We start from the raw sequence: 17,600 nt of genomic DNA on the forward strand, positions 1-17,600 counted from the left end.
AACAATCCCGCTAAGGTGACAGGCGAGTCCAGTCACACGCAGATCACACGGTCTGGTGGTCAGAGACCAGGTATACGGCAGGTGTGGGGCCTCACTAAGTCTTCCCATTATATTTCCCTCGTGTTATGGATCCAGCCCTGGTTTTGACTTAGAAATACTGATACAAAATACGGACCAAATCTGTAATGTGTGAACAAGTGTATACCGAGTGCGGCTATGCGATGCAGCCCCTCGCAGACAGCGCAGCCCAGAGCTGACTCCGCCCACCCGCGTCACTCGTCACATGGTGATGACATCATCGAAGGTCCTGGAGCTCCGCTGGGATCTACATCTACATCTACCCTGATCTGATCGGAGCGGCAGAGCACGGAGCCCCCATGTCCGGTATAGTGGGGGGGGGGGGGGGGATACAGGGGATTGCGGAGCCCCCATGGCCGGTATAGCGGGGGGATACAGGGGATTGCGGAGCCCCCATGTCCGGTATAGTGGGGGGATACAGGGTAGTGCAGAACCCCCATGGCCGGTATAGTGGGGGGATACAGGGGAGTTCGGAGCCCCCATGGCCGGTATAGTGGGGGGATACAGGGGAGTGTGGAGCCCCCATGGCCGGTATATTGGGAGAATACAGGGGAGTGCGAAGCCCCCATGTCTGGTATAGTGGGGGGATACAGGGGAGTTTGGAGCCCCCATGTCTGGTATAGTGGGGGCATACAGGGGAGTTTGGAGCCCCCATGTCTGGTATAGTGGGGGGATACAAGGGAGTTTGGAGCCCCCATGGCCGGTATAGTGGGGGCATACAGGGGAGTTTGGAGCCCCCATGTCTGGTATAGTGGGGGGATACAGGGGAGTTTGGAGCCCCCATGGCCGGTATAGTGGGGGCATACAGGGGAGTTTGGAGCCCCCATGGCCGGTATAGTGGGGGCATACAGGGGAGTTTGGAGCCCCCATGTCTGGTATAGTGGGGGGGATACAGGGTAGTGCAGAGCCCCCATGGCCGGTATAGTGGGGGGATACAGGGGAGTTTGGAACCCCCATGTCTGGTATAGTGGGGGCATACAGGGGAGTTTGGAGCCCCCATGTCTGGTATAGTGGGGGGATACAGGGGAGTTTGGAGTTTGGAGCCCCCATGGCCGGTATAGTGGGGGCATACAGGGGAGTTTGGAGCCCCCATGTCTGGTATAGTGTGGGGGGATACAGGGTAGTGCAGAGCCCCCATGGCCGGTATAGTGGGGGGATACAGGGGAGTTCGGAGCCCCCATGGCCGGTATAGTGGGGGGATACAGGGGACTGCCGAGCCCCCATGTCTGGTATAGTGGGGGGGATACAGGGGAGTGCCGAGCCCCCATGGTCGGTATAGTGGGGGGGATACAGGGGAGTGCCGAGCCCCCATGGTCGGTATAGTGGGGGGGATACAGGGGAGTGCCGAGCCCCCATGGTCGGTGTAGTGGGGGGGGATACAGGGGAGTGCCGAGCCCCCATGGTCGGTGTAGTGGGGGGGGATACAGGGGAGTGTCGAGCCCCCATGGTCGGTGTAGTGGGGGGGGGGATACAGGGGAGTGCCGAGCCCCCATGGTCGGTATAGTGGGGGGGGATACAGGGGAGTGCCGAGCCCCCATGGTCGGTATAGTGGGGGGGGATACAGGGGAGTGCCGAGCCCCCATGGTCGGTATAGTGGGGGGGATACAAGGGAGTGCCGAGCCCCCATGGTCGGTATAGTGGGGGGGGGATACAGGGGAGTGCCGAGCCCCCATGGTCGGTATAGTGGGGGGGGGATACAGGGGAGTGCCGAGCCCCCATGGTCGGTATAGTGGGGGGGGGATACAGGGGAGTGCCGAGCCCCCATGGTCGGTATAATGGGGTGGGGATACAGGGGAGTGCCGAGCCCCCATGGTCGGTATAGTTGGGTGGGGATACAGGGGAGTGCCGAGCCCCCATGGTCGGTATAGTTGGGTGGGGATACAGGGGAGTGCCGAGCCCCCATGGCCAGTATATTGGGGATAGGGGAGTGCGGAGCTGAAAGCCCCTGGATGGGTTAGGTCAGTGCATGTGCAGGGGGGTGGCATGTAGTGTAACACTGCAGTGTGTGCAGGTCATGGACATGAAGTCTCTGCGCCCTCAGGTGGTTTTGTGTCTCTGCTGTCAGTGAGAGGTAACCTGTTGTTTACATGCAGGATCTTATTCCTGGACACATCATCTGCTGCACAGATTTTACTTGGTCGTTTCTCTGCTAGTGCTATTCATGTTACTGGGGCTTGCAGAAATCCATATATATACTGCAGAAGCAATCCTATACAGTTATGAGACACATTCTGTAACGCCGCTGTCGTGTGTGAACATGGCTGAATCTATGATGAGACAGGAGATTCAGACCCATGTGAAATGGTAGTACGCACCGTGCTGCCTACTCAGAGCCGCCGCAGGGACACCGGGGGGGGGGGGGGTAGACAGTGCGGCAGAGCTTGGCGACCTCCTGCCCTAAGTTCTGAGGTTCTCGGTGACAGCGGAGCACAGAGCGCTGGGGATAAGCTGCTGAGTAAACCCAGGACTATCATGGAGGAGGCAGCCAGTGGTGCAGACATTGAGAGCTTTGTGTTTGTGGGATTTGCCGGGTGTTTGCGCTGCTGCTATAATTATTATTATCCACCATGAGTCATGAGCTGGTACAACCTGGGGATTGTTTCCTGTGTGAAATGTCTGCGGTACCTCACAGGAATGGGATTTTGTGTCTTGGAGCCAGTGCCAGGGTTCATGTGATCCTTCTATGTGGCCATCATAAATTAGAAGTGCGTGCTGTCATGTGTTCTGTGTTACTCGTACCCAGTCACGGGACTAAAACATTTCATGGGTGCTGAACAAATTGGCACTAGGGCAGCTACAGTTTGTATTAAAGATATTGTCTCATTTATTTAAAGGGGTAAAATTGCAAAAAAAAAAAGCAAAAAACTTGCCCTTATTTAAAAAAAACAAACCCTCTCCATTATCAAGAAAGGAGAGATTTGTAATTATAGGTAGCATAGGTTACTGCTCGCTGCCTGTGTTATCGGCGGCCTTTGCAGGCTGTCAGTCAGAGGTGGCCATAGGCAAAGAGCACAGCATTTACAAGCTTTTTGCTAAAGGTCATAATCCCCGGTGCTGTGGTGGCAAAGCTGCCTGTGCTCGCAGGGAGACAGCTCAGATCAGGCCAGTGCCGCAGCCATGCCACATCTCCAAGCTGTCAGTCATCACAATCGCACTGCCCCCGGAAGGAGCGGTGGTGCTCCAGAACAAACATGACACAAACTCTTTAAAGATTCAGACTTTGTCTTTTTAGCGATTTCCTGATATATTTGTATTGGGGGAGATGATTTGTTTCAGGGAGTTAACTTTCTGAATTCGGATTTCCTGCAGGGCTGTCCCTCCGTGACCGCAGGCTCCACTGATTTTACAGCAGTTTGTACCTGTTGCCATAAAGTGCAGATGTCGTTGCGAGTTTGTGCATTTTCACAATCTAGCCACTGATGCTGCTCCTTTTTTCTAGCGGATTGCAGGCACAGGCAACTCCATCATCATCAGCAGCAGCAGCCGGTATCGGGAGCTTTCTGGTGTCTTTTCATTTTGGCATTTCCCAGACTCTCGGTGCTACTACCGGCTGGTAACGGGGTATCAGTAGCCCCATAGTTGGCTCCATGTTTGGGACTATAGAGAGGTGTTGTCCATGCAGTGTATATGTAGAGGAAACCCTTCCTGATCCAGTTTGCACAGAACAAGGAGGCAGCTGCTTATATTACACACAATTGTGGTTTCACATAATGGCAAACAGAAGTGCAATAGACAGTGGTAAAGCGTTCGTTCATCGCCCTCTGCAGTGACTGAGCCTATGTCTGTATGTCTCCATTGTAAGGTGCCGGCAGAGATGTGGGCATGATGGCCGAAGAAGCACCGAATCCGGCGCAAGGAGAAAAAGGGGAGCAGGAGACTGGTAAGTAATGGGAGAATTACATCACTGGGCTCACAGGGAGTGACGGGGTGAAATATAGTAAAAATGGTGCATGTTCTTAGCACAGCTGCCAGCCAGTATCTAGTCAGCACCTTCCTCCCGCAGTACTGTCCATCTAGTCAGCCTGCGAGTATTCACGTCAGACGTGTCCCCGTGATAAGGGGCAGATTGTAGGACATTACTGGAGCACATTTAAGGACACACCATCTGCAAATTACAATGGGGGCTCAGCTTCCATTCATCCGCTGCCACCTTATGACATACATTAAGTCTGAGTCCTGTGACTGCAGCGTCCGAGTAAGGCTCATGAGCGACATTTGTGCAAATCTGTCTGAGCACAGATCACTAATGCACGATCTCCCAACCCGAGCGTGACCTCCTCATAGCAATACACAAAGCTGTCCTACTGCATCCAGGAGAGTCAGGGCCAGTCCGTGCATTGCGGTCAGATATCAGACCGATTTGCGTCTGAATGAGCCCCTTATTCTGTTAGACCATTCATAGTTCTTTTTTTTTTTTTAATACTGAAAACGTACAGAGCAGACCCCCAGTAAGTAGGAGAGGGGGGTACATGGAGCACTGCCTGGACTGGGGACCAGGGCTCATCAGACATCACACCGCCCCTCGGTGCAGAGGAAGGATTCCAAGGCCAAACCCATTTGCATCGTTGCACTGCTGTGGAAGAACTTCTCTAAATCAGAATGTTTCCCAATATTTCCTTAGTAGAAGCAATAAACTTTAGAAGGTTTAGACATTGGTGCTGACCACTAGGCCGTAGACAGGCTGTAGTTTTCTGATACTTTCTCCTATGCACTGTTCATGTCTGCATAGTGGTTTCCTGAAGCCAAAAGGCTGTAACGGATCCATCACGGACCAGTGGTATACGGACGACCTGTTGACTTATCAGTCTACTGGGCTTCTTCGAGGTGTCCGTTGTTTGCCAGGAATGTACTGCAGCTTGCAGTGGTATCTTCTCTATCAGAGAATCCGCAGCTGAGCTTTCTAAGGGTATGTTCACATGACATTTTTTTTTTCAGGCAAGCGAAACTGACGAGGTTTTCAAGTGGAAGCTGCTTCAGAAAACAATGGCATTTTCAAAATGGTTTTCTTAATTGAAGCGTCTTTTTGTGCATTTTTTTTGCATTAGCTGATGGGGTTTGTAAGTGTTGTTTTTTGTTTGTTTTCTTGGGAGTGGGGGGATTTGTAGGTAATTTTTGAAATCCATTAAGCAGTGAGTAAAACAAACATTCTGTTAGTGGAAACGCTCACCATTCATTTCAGGTGTCCTCTGGGCGTTTGTTCTTTTTTGCCTTCCCATTCATTCTTATTGTAAAGGATAAAGCATCTTCCAAGTGGAAAATGCCTGAAGAATGGTCAGATCAATTCTTTTGACCGCTTGGCGTTTTTGGAAACCTGATCCAGATAAAAGATGCTAAGAAGACAAAACCCAAGATAGACACATAATAAGCAAATACCCTTCAGTAAAAGAATAAGCAGAAAATAATATAGGGTGCTTAGTTAACATAATTTTGATAAAAAAAAATGCCATTATTTTCCTGCACTATTGCAGTTTATTCATTTACTGCAGGGTATTTGCTTATTATGTTTCTATCTTGGGTTTTGTCTGTTTAGTGGCCAGTGTGAACATGCACTAACATGTTGCATGCACACCAACTTATATCCCAAAAGATGCGAAGAAGCCTGAACATGTGAACAGTGAGTTGTTTTTACATAGAAATAAATAAACAGATTCTTTGGAGCGGTTTCTGAGCGCTTTTACGGGCATTTCTGTAGCAGACCCATTCCAAACTCACCTGAATAAAAAAGTCACACGAACTTACAGATCAAAGCCCCAAACGCTGCTATGACCAAAGTCTGGCATCCTGTGGATGGGACACGGCATGCAGATGTCTATGTTCTGCCTCTTCCCTGTAGATACTTTCTCCCTGATACCGTTGGGCTTTGTATTTCTGGTTTATATACTTTTATCTGGGGTACTTGTAATTAACCTTGAAAGTTTTTGTTTTTCTCCTACAGATCTCCAGGATCAAACAGAAATTGAGACCAGCAGTGACCCTCAAACTTTACCCTCGCCACTTGATGTCCAGCCCTTAGACATACGGTCAGAGAGCTCAGATGAAGGATGTCATCATGATGCTTCTGTTCTGCTACATGGTCCCAGAGACAATCTCCACTGTGGTCCCTTACAGGAGGGCATGGATGCACGACGCTCAGATGGTTCTCTGGAGGACAGCACCAGGGGAACTGCAGAAGAGACAGAACAGGTTCACAGAGGCTTAATGGAAGTACCTGAAACCTTGAATGTGGTGGACCATGACTCTGCTACTGTAACTGAGGGGGATGGATTAGATATACATGAATGTTTACAGCAAGGCTGTATGTCGGCTGCAGAAGATGTAGAGGGCGAGACTGGTGGCATGGTATATGACGGCAGCCAGCCACCACAGGCCCTGCAAACTATTGGTGAAGAGCCATCATGCAAGGAATCAGCAGAAGGCAATGACACTGGACAGACACAAAAAAAGAGCCTTAAGTATAACAATATAGAGGCTTCTGTGGATGAGACCAAACTAAGCGATCTTGTGCTTGCTGTCCCTGGACAATCTGTAGGTGCTGGCGACCATGGTGATGAGCACAAGGAACTAACAACAGCTACTGCATTGGAGGACTCTGGGGACTTTCCTGGTGTCTCCTCAGTGGTGGGAGGAGTGACATCAGATGCCTCCCCACCTACTACCCCTGTTCAGCGAGAGGAGGACGTGACAGCGGAGAGCTGGCGCACAAAACGGAAGCACGTGTTTGTCCTGAGCGAGGCTGGAAAGCCTATTTACTCCCGCTATGGTAATGAGGAGGCCCTGTCCTCCACCATGGGAGTAATGATGGCGCTGGTCAGTTTTGTTCAGAGTGGAAATAACTCCATCCGCTCCATCCATTCTGGTACGTGACAGTGTTGTGATCTATGATGTGAAGTTGCATCTGGTTGTGGGATCTGTTGGCCATTGTTATATAATGGTGGCTATTGGGGGCCATTTGTGAAGCTGTGATGCTGATTGTTCCTCTGTTTTCTTTCACAGACAAGCAGAAAGTGGTCTTCCTGCAGCAGGGCCCCCTGGTTTTAGTGTCTGTATCACGGGCCCCTCAGTCGGAGGAGCAGCTGAGGAAGGAGCTGCAGTACGTGTACTACCAGATAATCAGCATGCTCACCCAGGCCAGTGTGGCTCGGATTTTTGAGCGCAAGAAGAATTATGATTTGCGGCGTCTTCTCACCGGCTCTGAAAAGATCCTGGATAGCCTACTGGACTTGCTGGATACTGACCCTGGCTTCCTCCTAGGGGCAGTGCGGTGCGTGGCCTTGCCCAGCCCGCTGCGGGACTCCCTGAGCTCCATTCTCACCAAAGCCATCACCCCCAATTTAGTGTTCTCCATCTTAGTGGCAGAGCAGCAGCTTGTGACTGTGGTGCAGGAACGAGCAGTGATTGAGGATTGCCGTCTGGACCCTGCAGACCTCCAGCTGCTGCTGAACCTCATTGGAGCATCTTCTGCCTTTCAGGCGGGTGAGATCTGGACTCCTATCTGCCTCCCACGATTTAACCCCGATGGCTACTTTTATGCTTATATCTCATATTTGGACCCGGACTGCACAGTGTGTTTGGTGCTACTATCCACAGATAAAGAGTCTTTCTACGCCGTGTCTGGCTGTAAGAGGAAGATCCAGGAGTCCATGGAAGCACAGAACTCTCTGCAGGCGTTGGCTGGGGCCCTCCGTTGCTGCTCATATAGTGCCTCTCTTGTAGGGGTCCCTGAGCTCTTACATTTTGTGTACAAGCCCCTCGACATCCCTGAAACCTACCAACAGCTTCCACAATTTACCAGGTACTATCTGTAAGGATGTAATGTAAATCGGTAAAATAACATTGTGTGCAGCATCCAGATTATCAGAAGGTAACAAACAAAAATTTGGAAATTTCACCGGCCTGCAGCTTTCTGACAACTGGAAAGAGTCACACTGTAATAGAAAGTCACACACAGCGCATCAGTGGCTGCAGAGATCAGATGCATAATATTGCCCTGTAGGCCATGAAATTAAATATACAGCCGTCTGCCCATGTTTACCTAAGATTTTGCATTAATTTTAATATCATCACTGTAATGACTTCTGATGTGATGTAACATCGTCATCTGTTGCTCTGCAGCCCTGAACCTGACGGCCCATACTCCAGTGAAGAGGAAAGACAGCGGCTCTTTGACCTGTACCGGTATCTCCACTGCCGCATCCACAGCTCGGCAAGACCCTTACGGCTCATTTACCACGTGGCAGAGAAGGAGACGCTGCTAGCCTGGGTGATATTATATTTCTGTGTTTAGGATGTAGGATTAGAAACCTGCGGTATTCCTAGACTTTACTGGCAATGGCACAATATAAGGTGTCCCAAGCCTTAGGCTGTGTAAAGCTTTGTTGTCCTGAGTGGCATTTTGTTTTTTTCCATTTATTTGATATCTCCTGTAACATAGACCATACTGATTGCATTCATATCGTATGAGAATAGCTCATGGAAGACAGTCGTAGCTGGTGAGCAAAGTTTTGGCAGCAGTTTATTTTTCCTGGGAATAAGTGGATTGGGCACTGAAATTCAGCACACCTGGTCCTTATTTCCTCTGACATTATCTATACGGGGAGAGTCAGGATACCTCAATACCGATTAGATTGTTGGAAGGCCCCCCCATACACATTAACGTCATTACGTCAGTGTAATGTGTATTGGGGCCTCCTGACTCTTCCCTTAATAATGCCGTCCTGGCAGAGCAGTCTAGCCGTGGCTCTCCGATAGGGGAACACAGGTGTGTTTCCTGTATTACATAATATCTGAAGTCATTGATCTGCCATTGTCTTAGGCTGCGTGCCCACTATGCGTTTTTGCCACGGAATTTCCGCAGCGAAAATGCTTAAAAAAACGCTTGGTAATACGTGCCCCATGGTCCCCAATGATAATCCGCATGTGCTGTGCACATGCTGCGGAAATTTCCTCTGCGGATTATCGTTGCGGAAAAATACGCAGCATGTCCATTAATTTTGCGGACACGTAGCGTAATCACCGCCATTGACTTGCATTGAATCGCTTAATATCCTTATGACTACATGTACACATGCGGATATTAAACGATTCAATGTGTGGATGGTACCCGGATCTGGAGAAGAGGAGACTCTCTTCCAGACACAGGTACCATAAGTACCTGTAAAAAAAATAAATAAAAAATAAACATTATACTCACCTCCTGATGGCCCCCGATCTTCTCCAGTCTCCCTGGCATCTCGCGATGGTCTAAAATGACCTTCCATGACGTCATTTAGTCATGTGACGAGTCACACGACCACTGACGTCGGCGGTCGCGTGACCTGTCACATAACTAAATGACGTCATGAAAGGTCCTTTTAGACCATCGCGAGCCGCTGGGGAGACTGGAGAAGGAGATCGGGGGCCATCAGAAGGTGAGTATAATGTTTATTTTTTACCATTTTTATTCTTTAACTAACTTGGTCACACTGTATAAAATCCATGCAGGTTGCATGGATTTATATAGTGTGACCAAGTTGTCAAGTACTTTCCAAGTGATGCTAAAATCGCTTGGAAAAGCGCTTGATAACCCGCATGCGGAAATGCAAGTGAAGAACGCTTGACAAACGCTTGTCCCATGGCAGGAAAAACGCATATAAAATCCACATGCGTCTTTCCTGCCAGGGAGATGCTGAAAAAATCTGCAGTATTTCTGCATTGTTGACACTTAGCCTTACTAGGTGTTTGTGCTCAGGAGTGCTGCGTGTGCTCCAGGTCATAACTGGTTCCTTTTGTCGTTCCCTCCGCAGGTCACCAGTAAGTTTGAGCTGTACACGGCGTTCAGCTCCTTAGTGACTAAGGTGGGTGCAATAAATGTCATAACCAAGCTGCTCCGCTGGATCAAGAGGGAGGAAGATCGTCTGTTCATACGTTACCCTCCAAAATATTCTACAACCCCTGTCCCTGGGAAAGGGGTTAAATCAAATCGGACAGATAGGCCTGACCCTTCCCAGAATGGCTTCTTCACAGGACTGTAGTGATGGAGAGGATGTGTGTGTAATCCGTACACACCGGACCTGCCCTCACCATACCATCCTCACCATGCTGTCTAACTACTGCATTTAGGGGATCCCGCTCCAATATGGATTATAGACTCTAACAAAGCACAGAAACTCATCAGGAGTAAGATGGCCGACCAAAGACCTGCGTCTGCCATGTCCTGTTACTTTTCTCATCAGAGTGTTCCTCAATAAAGCTGCTCCTCCGTAACTTTTAATATTAATTTCTTTTATTATAATTAGAGGACATTGTGCTGCAGGGCGGGCAATGCCCCGCACATCAGAGCATCGCTGCCAGATCCTCCCGGTGCTCAATCAGTAGATCAAAGAGTCGTCCCACCGTGGCCTCACTCACCTTCACCTGCGGAAGAAAGGCTGCCATTACACACACACACACACGGCTCCAGCCATCTACAAAACCTCAACTCCCAAAGTGATGGTGAGAGTTGTGGTTTCACCAGTGCTATAAAGGAGATATTATCCAGCAGGACATGATGGAGGTCCAGGGGGCGGCTGAGGATCATTAGCTGGTATAACGTGCCCATGGATCTGTATCGCTGCACCTCCTGTAACCAATATCGCAGCTGATTATGGTGCTGTCACACACTGCTTCTTGAAAGTATTGCAGTTTTGTGGCAAATACAGAAGTGGATCCAATAGGAATGTAATATATAAAGGAAGGACGTAAACGTCTTCCTGCTGGATCCACTTTTGGTTTTGGCTGAAAAACTGGAAAAAAATTCTTCTGTATAAAACTATCTGAATGCGGCTTCTCACTGATCATCACATGGCCCCACGCCTTCTGATTATTCAGCTCCAGGATGGGGGTAAGACATGGTCACCGTGTGTACATCTTGTACCTGCCAGGTCTTCAGGACATTTTCAGCTGGCACCCCGCCTTGTTGCTCCCATAGGTCAATAAAATGAGAAGGAATAGACAGTTGATTTGCCAGCCATTTCCAGTCATAGCCTGTGGTAGGAACATACGATTACCTGGTGTTAGTGTAATATGCAGATCTATATCTGAGATTTAGGGTGGACGATGCAGACCTGGAGGGAACATGGAGGAGGTATTTATCACTGGGGCTTCCCTGGTGGTGGGGCAGTAACTTACAGGAATATATACGCTTCTTATAGTCACCTCTACTGGCCATCTACAGTACATTATTTTTATATTTTCACCACACACTGGTGTAGAAAGACAGGGACACCACTGATCTAAGCCTTCTACCTCCAGATTGGTGCTGTTGGTTACAAACAGGCATGAAAAGATGTCTCCATGAAAGATACTTTGTTCTGGGACCTCAGATATGTGAAGCATGAGGACAGATTAATAGAAGCTGGTGTCGGAGCCTTTGATGCTCTTACCTTCAGGATGAGAGAGGCTGAGCTTTACTGTTAGTGGCACCCACAGGGAAGGGACGATGTCTCTTACAAGATGCTCTTCTGGTAACACTGGACCTGCAGACTGACAATACATGAGCTATACACCGATGCACACTTATCGGCTAGACATATTCCTTCTCATCTTCCTACACTGTAGTCCATTATTTTCTCCATATACTGATGCAATTTCCTAACCTGCCAATTATCGAGATGATTTGTGTCTAATGCCTGTCCCAACGTCCAGCGAAAACCTCGCTGTTGAGGTATAACTGGTTTTCTTTCACAATGGTCCTTGTCACAAGGACAGCTAAATGATCCCTACAGTGTGAGAGCAAACAGCTCCTCCTATCTCAGCTTCCTGGACCCTGTGGACCTACAGTAAGGCTATGTGCACACAATGCGGTTTTTATGAGTTTCCGCCGCGGAAACACATTAAAACCGCGTGTTAATAGGTCTGCCATGTATAGCAACGGTAATCCGCATGTGCTGTGCACATGATGCGGAAATTTCCGCTCCGGATTACCATTGTGGTACAATCCGCAGCATTACCATGACTAACATGATTCCGTGGTGAATTCAACGTCCATTGACTTGCATTGAATCGCAGCAAACCCGCAGGTAGAATATCGATACATGCAGAATTGCTGCGTTTCAATGAAATCAATAGGCGCGGAATCGCGCTGCGGGTGGTACCCGGGTCGGGAGAGGAGGCTGCTACTCCACTCCGACCGCTGCTTTGGTTGATAACAGCGAGAGCAGCATGGATGGAAAGAGCAGCAGTCTGCTCTTCCCAGCCCGCCTGCCCCTGATAGTAAAAAAAAAAAAAAAAGTAAAAATAAAGCTTTATACTCACCTGTCCAGCGTCCCCGGTGGCCAGCAGTACACTGCAGGGCACAGGCTCGCGCCCCGCAGTGTACCGAGCTGCCAGGACATGCAGTGACGTCACAAATCCGCTGATGGTCACGTGACCATCAGCTGACAAGTGTCGGCAGCGCTCAGCTGATGGTTAGTGACAGCAGCGCTCAGCTGATGATCACGTGACCATGAGCTGAGCGCTGCTGTCACTTATCAGCTGATGGTCACCCTGGGAACATTCGCAAGAATGTTCCCACGGTGTTTAGCTCACTGGGGCTGATCTTCAGCTGATCAACTCCAGTGACCTCCTGCAGCAGTATGTATACTGACAGGGGTGATTTTATACCCCTGTCAGTATACATTGCTGTCTTCTACACCAGTGACATCAGTGATGGCTGATATCACTGCTGTAAAAGTGACCCAGATCGTCGTGGGACACTCGTTGACGGCGGACAGGTGAGGGATATGTTTGGGTTTTTTGGGGGGTTTTTATGGAGATCGCGGGCTTCACGGAGGTGTGTAATAAAAAAAATTGTAGAAGCGTGTGTGTGTTTTATTTAATTAAAATACTTTATTCTGGCCGTGTGTTTTATTGAAAAGGCGGCGACTATTTTACTACGCGGTTAGTAATGGTGGTGTCTTATAGACGCCCTCCATTACTAACCTTGGCTTCACGTCAGCCGCCAATACAAGGCTGACGTGAACCCCAACCCCATTACCCGACTCATCACCGCTACAGGGCAGTGGGAAGAGCGAGGCTAAGCGCCAGATTTGGCGCATCTTATGGATACGCCATTTCTGGGACTGCTGAGAGGTGATATTAATATCCGCAGAGGGGGCTAGTATTCATGGCCCCTTCCCTGGCTATTCATATCAGCCCGCAGCTGTCTAGTTTAGCCTTTGCTGGTTAGATTTTATAGGGGGAACCCACGTCAATTTTTTTTTCGGAAGTCCCGCTGTATTCTAGCCAGTAAAGGCTAAACAAACAGCTGTGGGCTGATAATATCCAGGGAACATTTTTGGATAATGGCCCCTTCCGCGGCTACTAATATCAGTCCTCAGTGGTCGGCTTTCCCTCTACCTGCTATAAAAATGACGCGGGAGCCCACGCCATTTTTTTTTTTTTTTTTTTCATTTTAGTCTCTGTGCCCACGATCTGGACATAGCAGCGCTTTGGATGCAAATTTTTTCTGCATCCAAAACGTTGCATTCTATTGAACGCAGGTAAATCCAGATGTGTTCACTGAACCATGCTGCTTTACCGCATACGATACTTTCTAGTGGTCAAATTTCTGTTGCGCAGACTAGAGACTCCGCAAGAGAATTTGACATGCTGCGGTCCTGAAAGACACGCTGTATATCAGTGTCCACGAGTGATTCGCAGCCTCTGATGCACGCATAGTGCACATGGGATTTCTAGAGATCCCATCCACTATGCTGTAACATCTAGACACTGCGGGTTTAACGCTGTATAAACATGCAGCGTCAAACCTGCAGCGGCTCCTGACCGTGGCCATGTACCCAAATTCACCCGTAGCATGTCAATTTCTGTAGTGGACACGCTAGTCTCTGCTGCAGATTTTGACCGATTGAAGTGTCATTATATGCATTGGATTCACATGTACCGACAACAAAAGTGCTGCATTAGAACACCATGTTTTGGACGCAACATAAACACGTTGTGTCCCAAGCGCCACTGAGTGCTGATTGGGAAGTAGTGGCTAAAGAACCAGCTGTGAAATGTTAATTATGGCCAGAGAAAATGTTTGCCTAATGGCACCTTCCCAGGCTAAAATTAACAGCTCACAGCAGCCGCATAAATTACACGAACAGAAATGCTAATGAAGATTGGGTGAATGGGACTAGCTGACACCTAGCTCTTTTGTTTGGTTATGTCTAGGTGTCAATCAGACCTTTTCATGACCAAACTTAATTAAAGTAGAGTAAACAGTTAAATAAACACAAAGACACAGTGTAAACACTTTATTTGAATTACAGCAGACACATTCTTTAATCATTTAAAAGAACCAATATACTCACCCCATTTCTATGGTAATCCAAGGGTTTAAGCAATGTCCCACCAAATAACTTTATGTTGGCTCCAAAAAGTATTCATTGATGTACAAAAACGCTTAAAAAAACTCATGTAAAAACCGCATGCATTTTTTCTGCCAGGGAGAGGCAAAAACACTCAGAAAATTTCTGCTTCAAATCCTGAACTTGTGCACATACCCTAAGGAGGCTATGGATATTTTGTCATTATAGCTGAATGTCTAATTATGTAAACAATTAGAACTTGCTGCCATATTGTTACATGTCAGTGGATGGTACATTGCTATATTGATGCTTTGTAGAGAGTAGGATGTTTGCGGTAGATCTCACCCAGCCAGCGCAGAACCGCTCCCTCTTTGTGCATGGCGTTGACCACATCTTCTCGCCCCAGAGACTTCAGCTCTTGCGCCAGTCTCCGCAGCTGTTTCTCATTATCTGGATGATCCTGAAAGGCCACTAAGAAATCCTTCACGCCTAGAGGTTGTCTGGTCTGTGGGCAAATGTGAAATGCTCAGTTATTGGCTCCGTGCCATGAATACTGCAGCAATATGTTCTGTAATGTGAACTATGTCCTCAGTCGCTTTTATAGGCCTGATTCAAACTCTAAGGCCGGAGTCACACGAGCGTATAACATGGCCGAGTGCTATGAGATAAAACATCACATCGCACTTGGTTGGCCCAGGGTTATTCTATCGGGCTGCTCACATCTGCGATTATTTTCTCATGCCGATTCGGCATGCTGCAAATGGATGCGAGAATGGAATCGAACTCACCGATACAAGTCTATGGGTGCATGTGAAACAAAGCACTGCACTCAGATGTTATCAGAGTGCAATGTGATTACTGCGGATGCCGACAAAGAAGGCGATGGAGAAATTACCTTCTCCGTCTCCTTCGCAGATGCGCTGCGATTCTCTCATGCTAGGTAATTGGAGCACTGACACTCGGCTCACACTCGCAGCAGAGCTGGGGCTGAGTGTCGTTAGCATCTCACATTGGAGGCTATACGCTAATGTCATCCCGGCCTAGAGCATGTGTCCAGCGCCTTTATGGCGGCACACAAAGTTCTGTACTATTAGCAGCCCTTCTAGTTTAGCTGCCAGATGATACACAGTGACATGTCATTGACATTCTGGTATTGCATCATAACATCGTATCTAATGATCTCCTATAGTGTCGCCCTGCATCCTGTTACATACCGCAAATGTTTCCAGATGTGCTGGATTTTCTGTCCTTAGTCGCAAGTTACCACAAATGTCAAAAATCACAGCACTAAATAGTTGCGCTACAGAAAGTCACAGCCATATTGCACAGATGTAAAAAGTACAAAGGTAAAAAGACAAGCTGCTCAGGGCTGAGCAAGGCAAACCAATGCTTACCACTGAGCCACCATGTCATGTATGTAAAGCAAGACACAAAAGGAGTGCCCATAGGCACAGACTGCTGCTTGCCAGCCAATAAAGCTACAGCCCCAATATGAGCTGCCTGCCAAACTATACGGCGATAGCTGGACGGCACTAGTGAACTGGGAGTATGTAATGTTCATCACTGCCAGAAAATACAAAGAAACCAATATATCAACATGGAGCCATAACACTGTATTACAACAGCTGTCCTGACTTGCTATATATATATATATATATATATATATGAATGCATTGTGGCAAAAGCACTGACCACTCTGATGGGAGGATACAGGGAGGCACCTACCATTGATAAACTGAGCAAAGAGTTAAGTGTGTCAACTATTTCTTCATTCAAAGCGGGAAGTTTGTGAAAGGCAGAAATTACGTCCGGAGACCAGCGACAATCTGAGAAGAAAATGAACTTGTGAATGTATCTATAAGATGCCAACCCCGCCAAGGCGCACGTCGTTGGGCCCAATCTGAAATGGCTGGCAACAGGGAGCGACAGATTGCATGCAAATCCATAGCAATGGGAGGTAAGAAGAATTATTAAAAGAGACAATAACAAAAACTTTTTATTAACACCTCACCCCCAATTTATATATTCGAGTGAATATTCAGGGCGGATCATCCCTTTAAGTTGCCCCTTTTGGGACATTATGATTCTTACCTGTAGCTGCTGTGGGAGGGACAGAGCAAGAAATCTGCAGACTTGTAGTAGAATTACGTGCAATAGAAATCTGCAGACTTTTAGTGGAAAAAGGTTCACAAGAAAGCAATGGACCAATAGAGGGAATAGTCTCTGTGGGGTCATCGTGTTCCTCGGCTATATTCCTGACCTCGCTGTGATCTTCCATCTCATCATCCTCCACCGGGCCACATCTCACTGCAAGAGGAAGGATATAATAAAGATAAAAACATGGTCCATGGAGGAGCAGCTTGCCCACATGATGCCCCAATAGTGTACGTCTGCCACAGTCACTAGGTGAAAAGCCTTTACAATTAATCCCCAGCTTCAATGTCCCAATGACAGCATTGCCTGGCCTATTCTTAGGCAGGTCAGTCTCATAGATAATCTCAATGTGTCCATATAGATCACTGGAGTTATGATGTGGACATTGATGTGGGTGGTTGGATCCATGTCAACGATGAATTACCAGCAGAGTCCTGCTATGATTGATGTACCCAGAGAACAGTGCCATGTGCAATTTTACCTGGATTGCGGTAATCCATGTCCGTCAGGTCTCGTGTAAATCTTCTCTCCTTTCTTTGTATAAAAGTGAAACCAACACAGCAGCAAAAATGAAAGGAAATGCTTCGTCTGTGTTCCTCTTACGAGTTGATGATGGGTGTGTGTCCTAATAAAAGCCTGTCATTTACTCAATCGCTTCGCCTTCAGCATGAATTTAAAGGGAGTTGTCACCAAATTGTTTCCCTATGAGTGATCACGCAGACTAACATTTCAGAATAGCTCTTATAACACTGGACTCCTGGGTTCAGCTGTGTCCTAGTGCTGCCAAAGTACCAGCCTGGGGCAGCAACTCCCATCCCACGTACAGTACGTCTTTCCTCTTCTTTTAGGCTGGTCACAGGGGTCAGGTGACACACTTCCCTGTAAACCTGAATTGTGACAGCTAAGCAATATCCCCTTCTTTGTCCCCCTGGCTGCTACATCTGAGATAACCGCTATTGCATCTCCTTTACACTTAACCCCTGACACCTGATCTACTGTCAACTTCACATGGAGTCTTTGGCAAAGCCCCATCATTGTGTAAAAAAACAGATCAAAGTG

The 17,600-nt window shown here is 48.0% G+C and overlaps 2 protein-coding genes across 3 annotated transcripts; one reads left to right on the forward strand and one right to left on the reverse strand.

Moving 5' to 3' along the window:
- The first annotated feature begins 249 nt into the window (after positions 1-249).
- On the forward strand, positions 250-10,320 carry LOC141154447 (vacuolar fusion protein MON1 homolog B-like). Of its 2 annotated transcripts, XM_073640377.1 has the most exons (7): positions 348-384; positions 3,881-3,958; positions 5,014-5,135; positions 6,014-6,934; positions 7,072-7,870; positions 8,191-8,338; positions 9,861-10,320. In XM_073640377.1, the coding sequence occupies exons 4-7, from the start codon at positions 6,193-6,195 to the stop codon at positions 10,086-10,088; spliced, it is 1,917 nt and encodes a 638-aa protein (XP_073496478.1). In that variant the 5' UTR covers positions 348-384; positions 3,881-3,958; positions 5,014-5,135; positions 6,014-6,192; the 3' UTR covers positions 10,089-10,320. The 2 variants fall into 2 exon arrangements, with proteins under 2 accessions (XP_073496477.1, XP_073496478.1); XM_073640376.1 differs by lacking the exon at positions 5,014-5,135 and having other exon boundaries at positions 250-384.
- LOC141154448 (uncharacterized) lies at positions 10,318-17,523 on the reverse strand. The gene is made up of 7 exons (XM_073640378.1): positions 17,023-17,523; positions 16,479-16,694; positions 16,113-16,213; positions 14,733-14,892; positions 11,478-11,570; positions 10,970-11,079; positions 10,318-10,470 (listed from the first exon to the last, which is right to left on the reverse strand). Exons 1-7 carry the CDS (start codon positions 17,039-17,041, stop codon positions 10,390-10,392), a joined length of 780 nt encoding a protein of 259 aa, XP_073496479.1. The 5' UTR covers positions 17,042-17,523; the 3' UTR covers positions 10,318-10,389.
- Positions 17,524-17,600: the final 77 nt, after the last annotated feature.

This window comes from Phyllobates terribilis, unplaced genomic scaffold, assembly GCF_046119375.1.
Source record: "Phyllobates terribilis strain yellow unplaced genomic scaffold, ASM4611937v1 Scaffold_7__3_contigs__length_470593459, whole genome shotgun sequence".
Classification (NCBI taxonomy): domain Eukaryota; kingdom Metazoa; phylum Chordata; class Amphibia; order Anura; family Dendrobatidae; genus Phyllobates; species Phyllobates terribilis.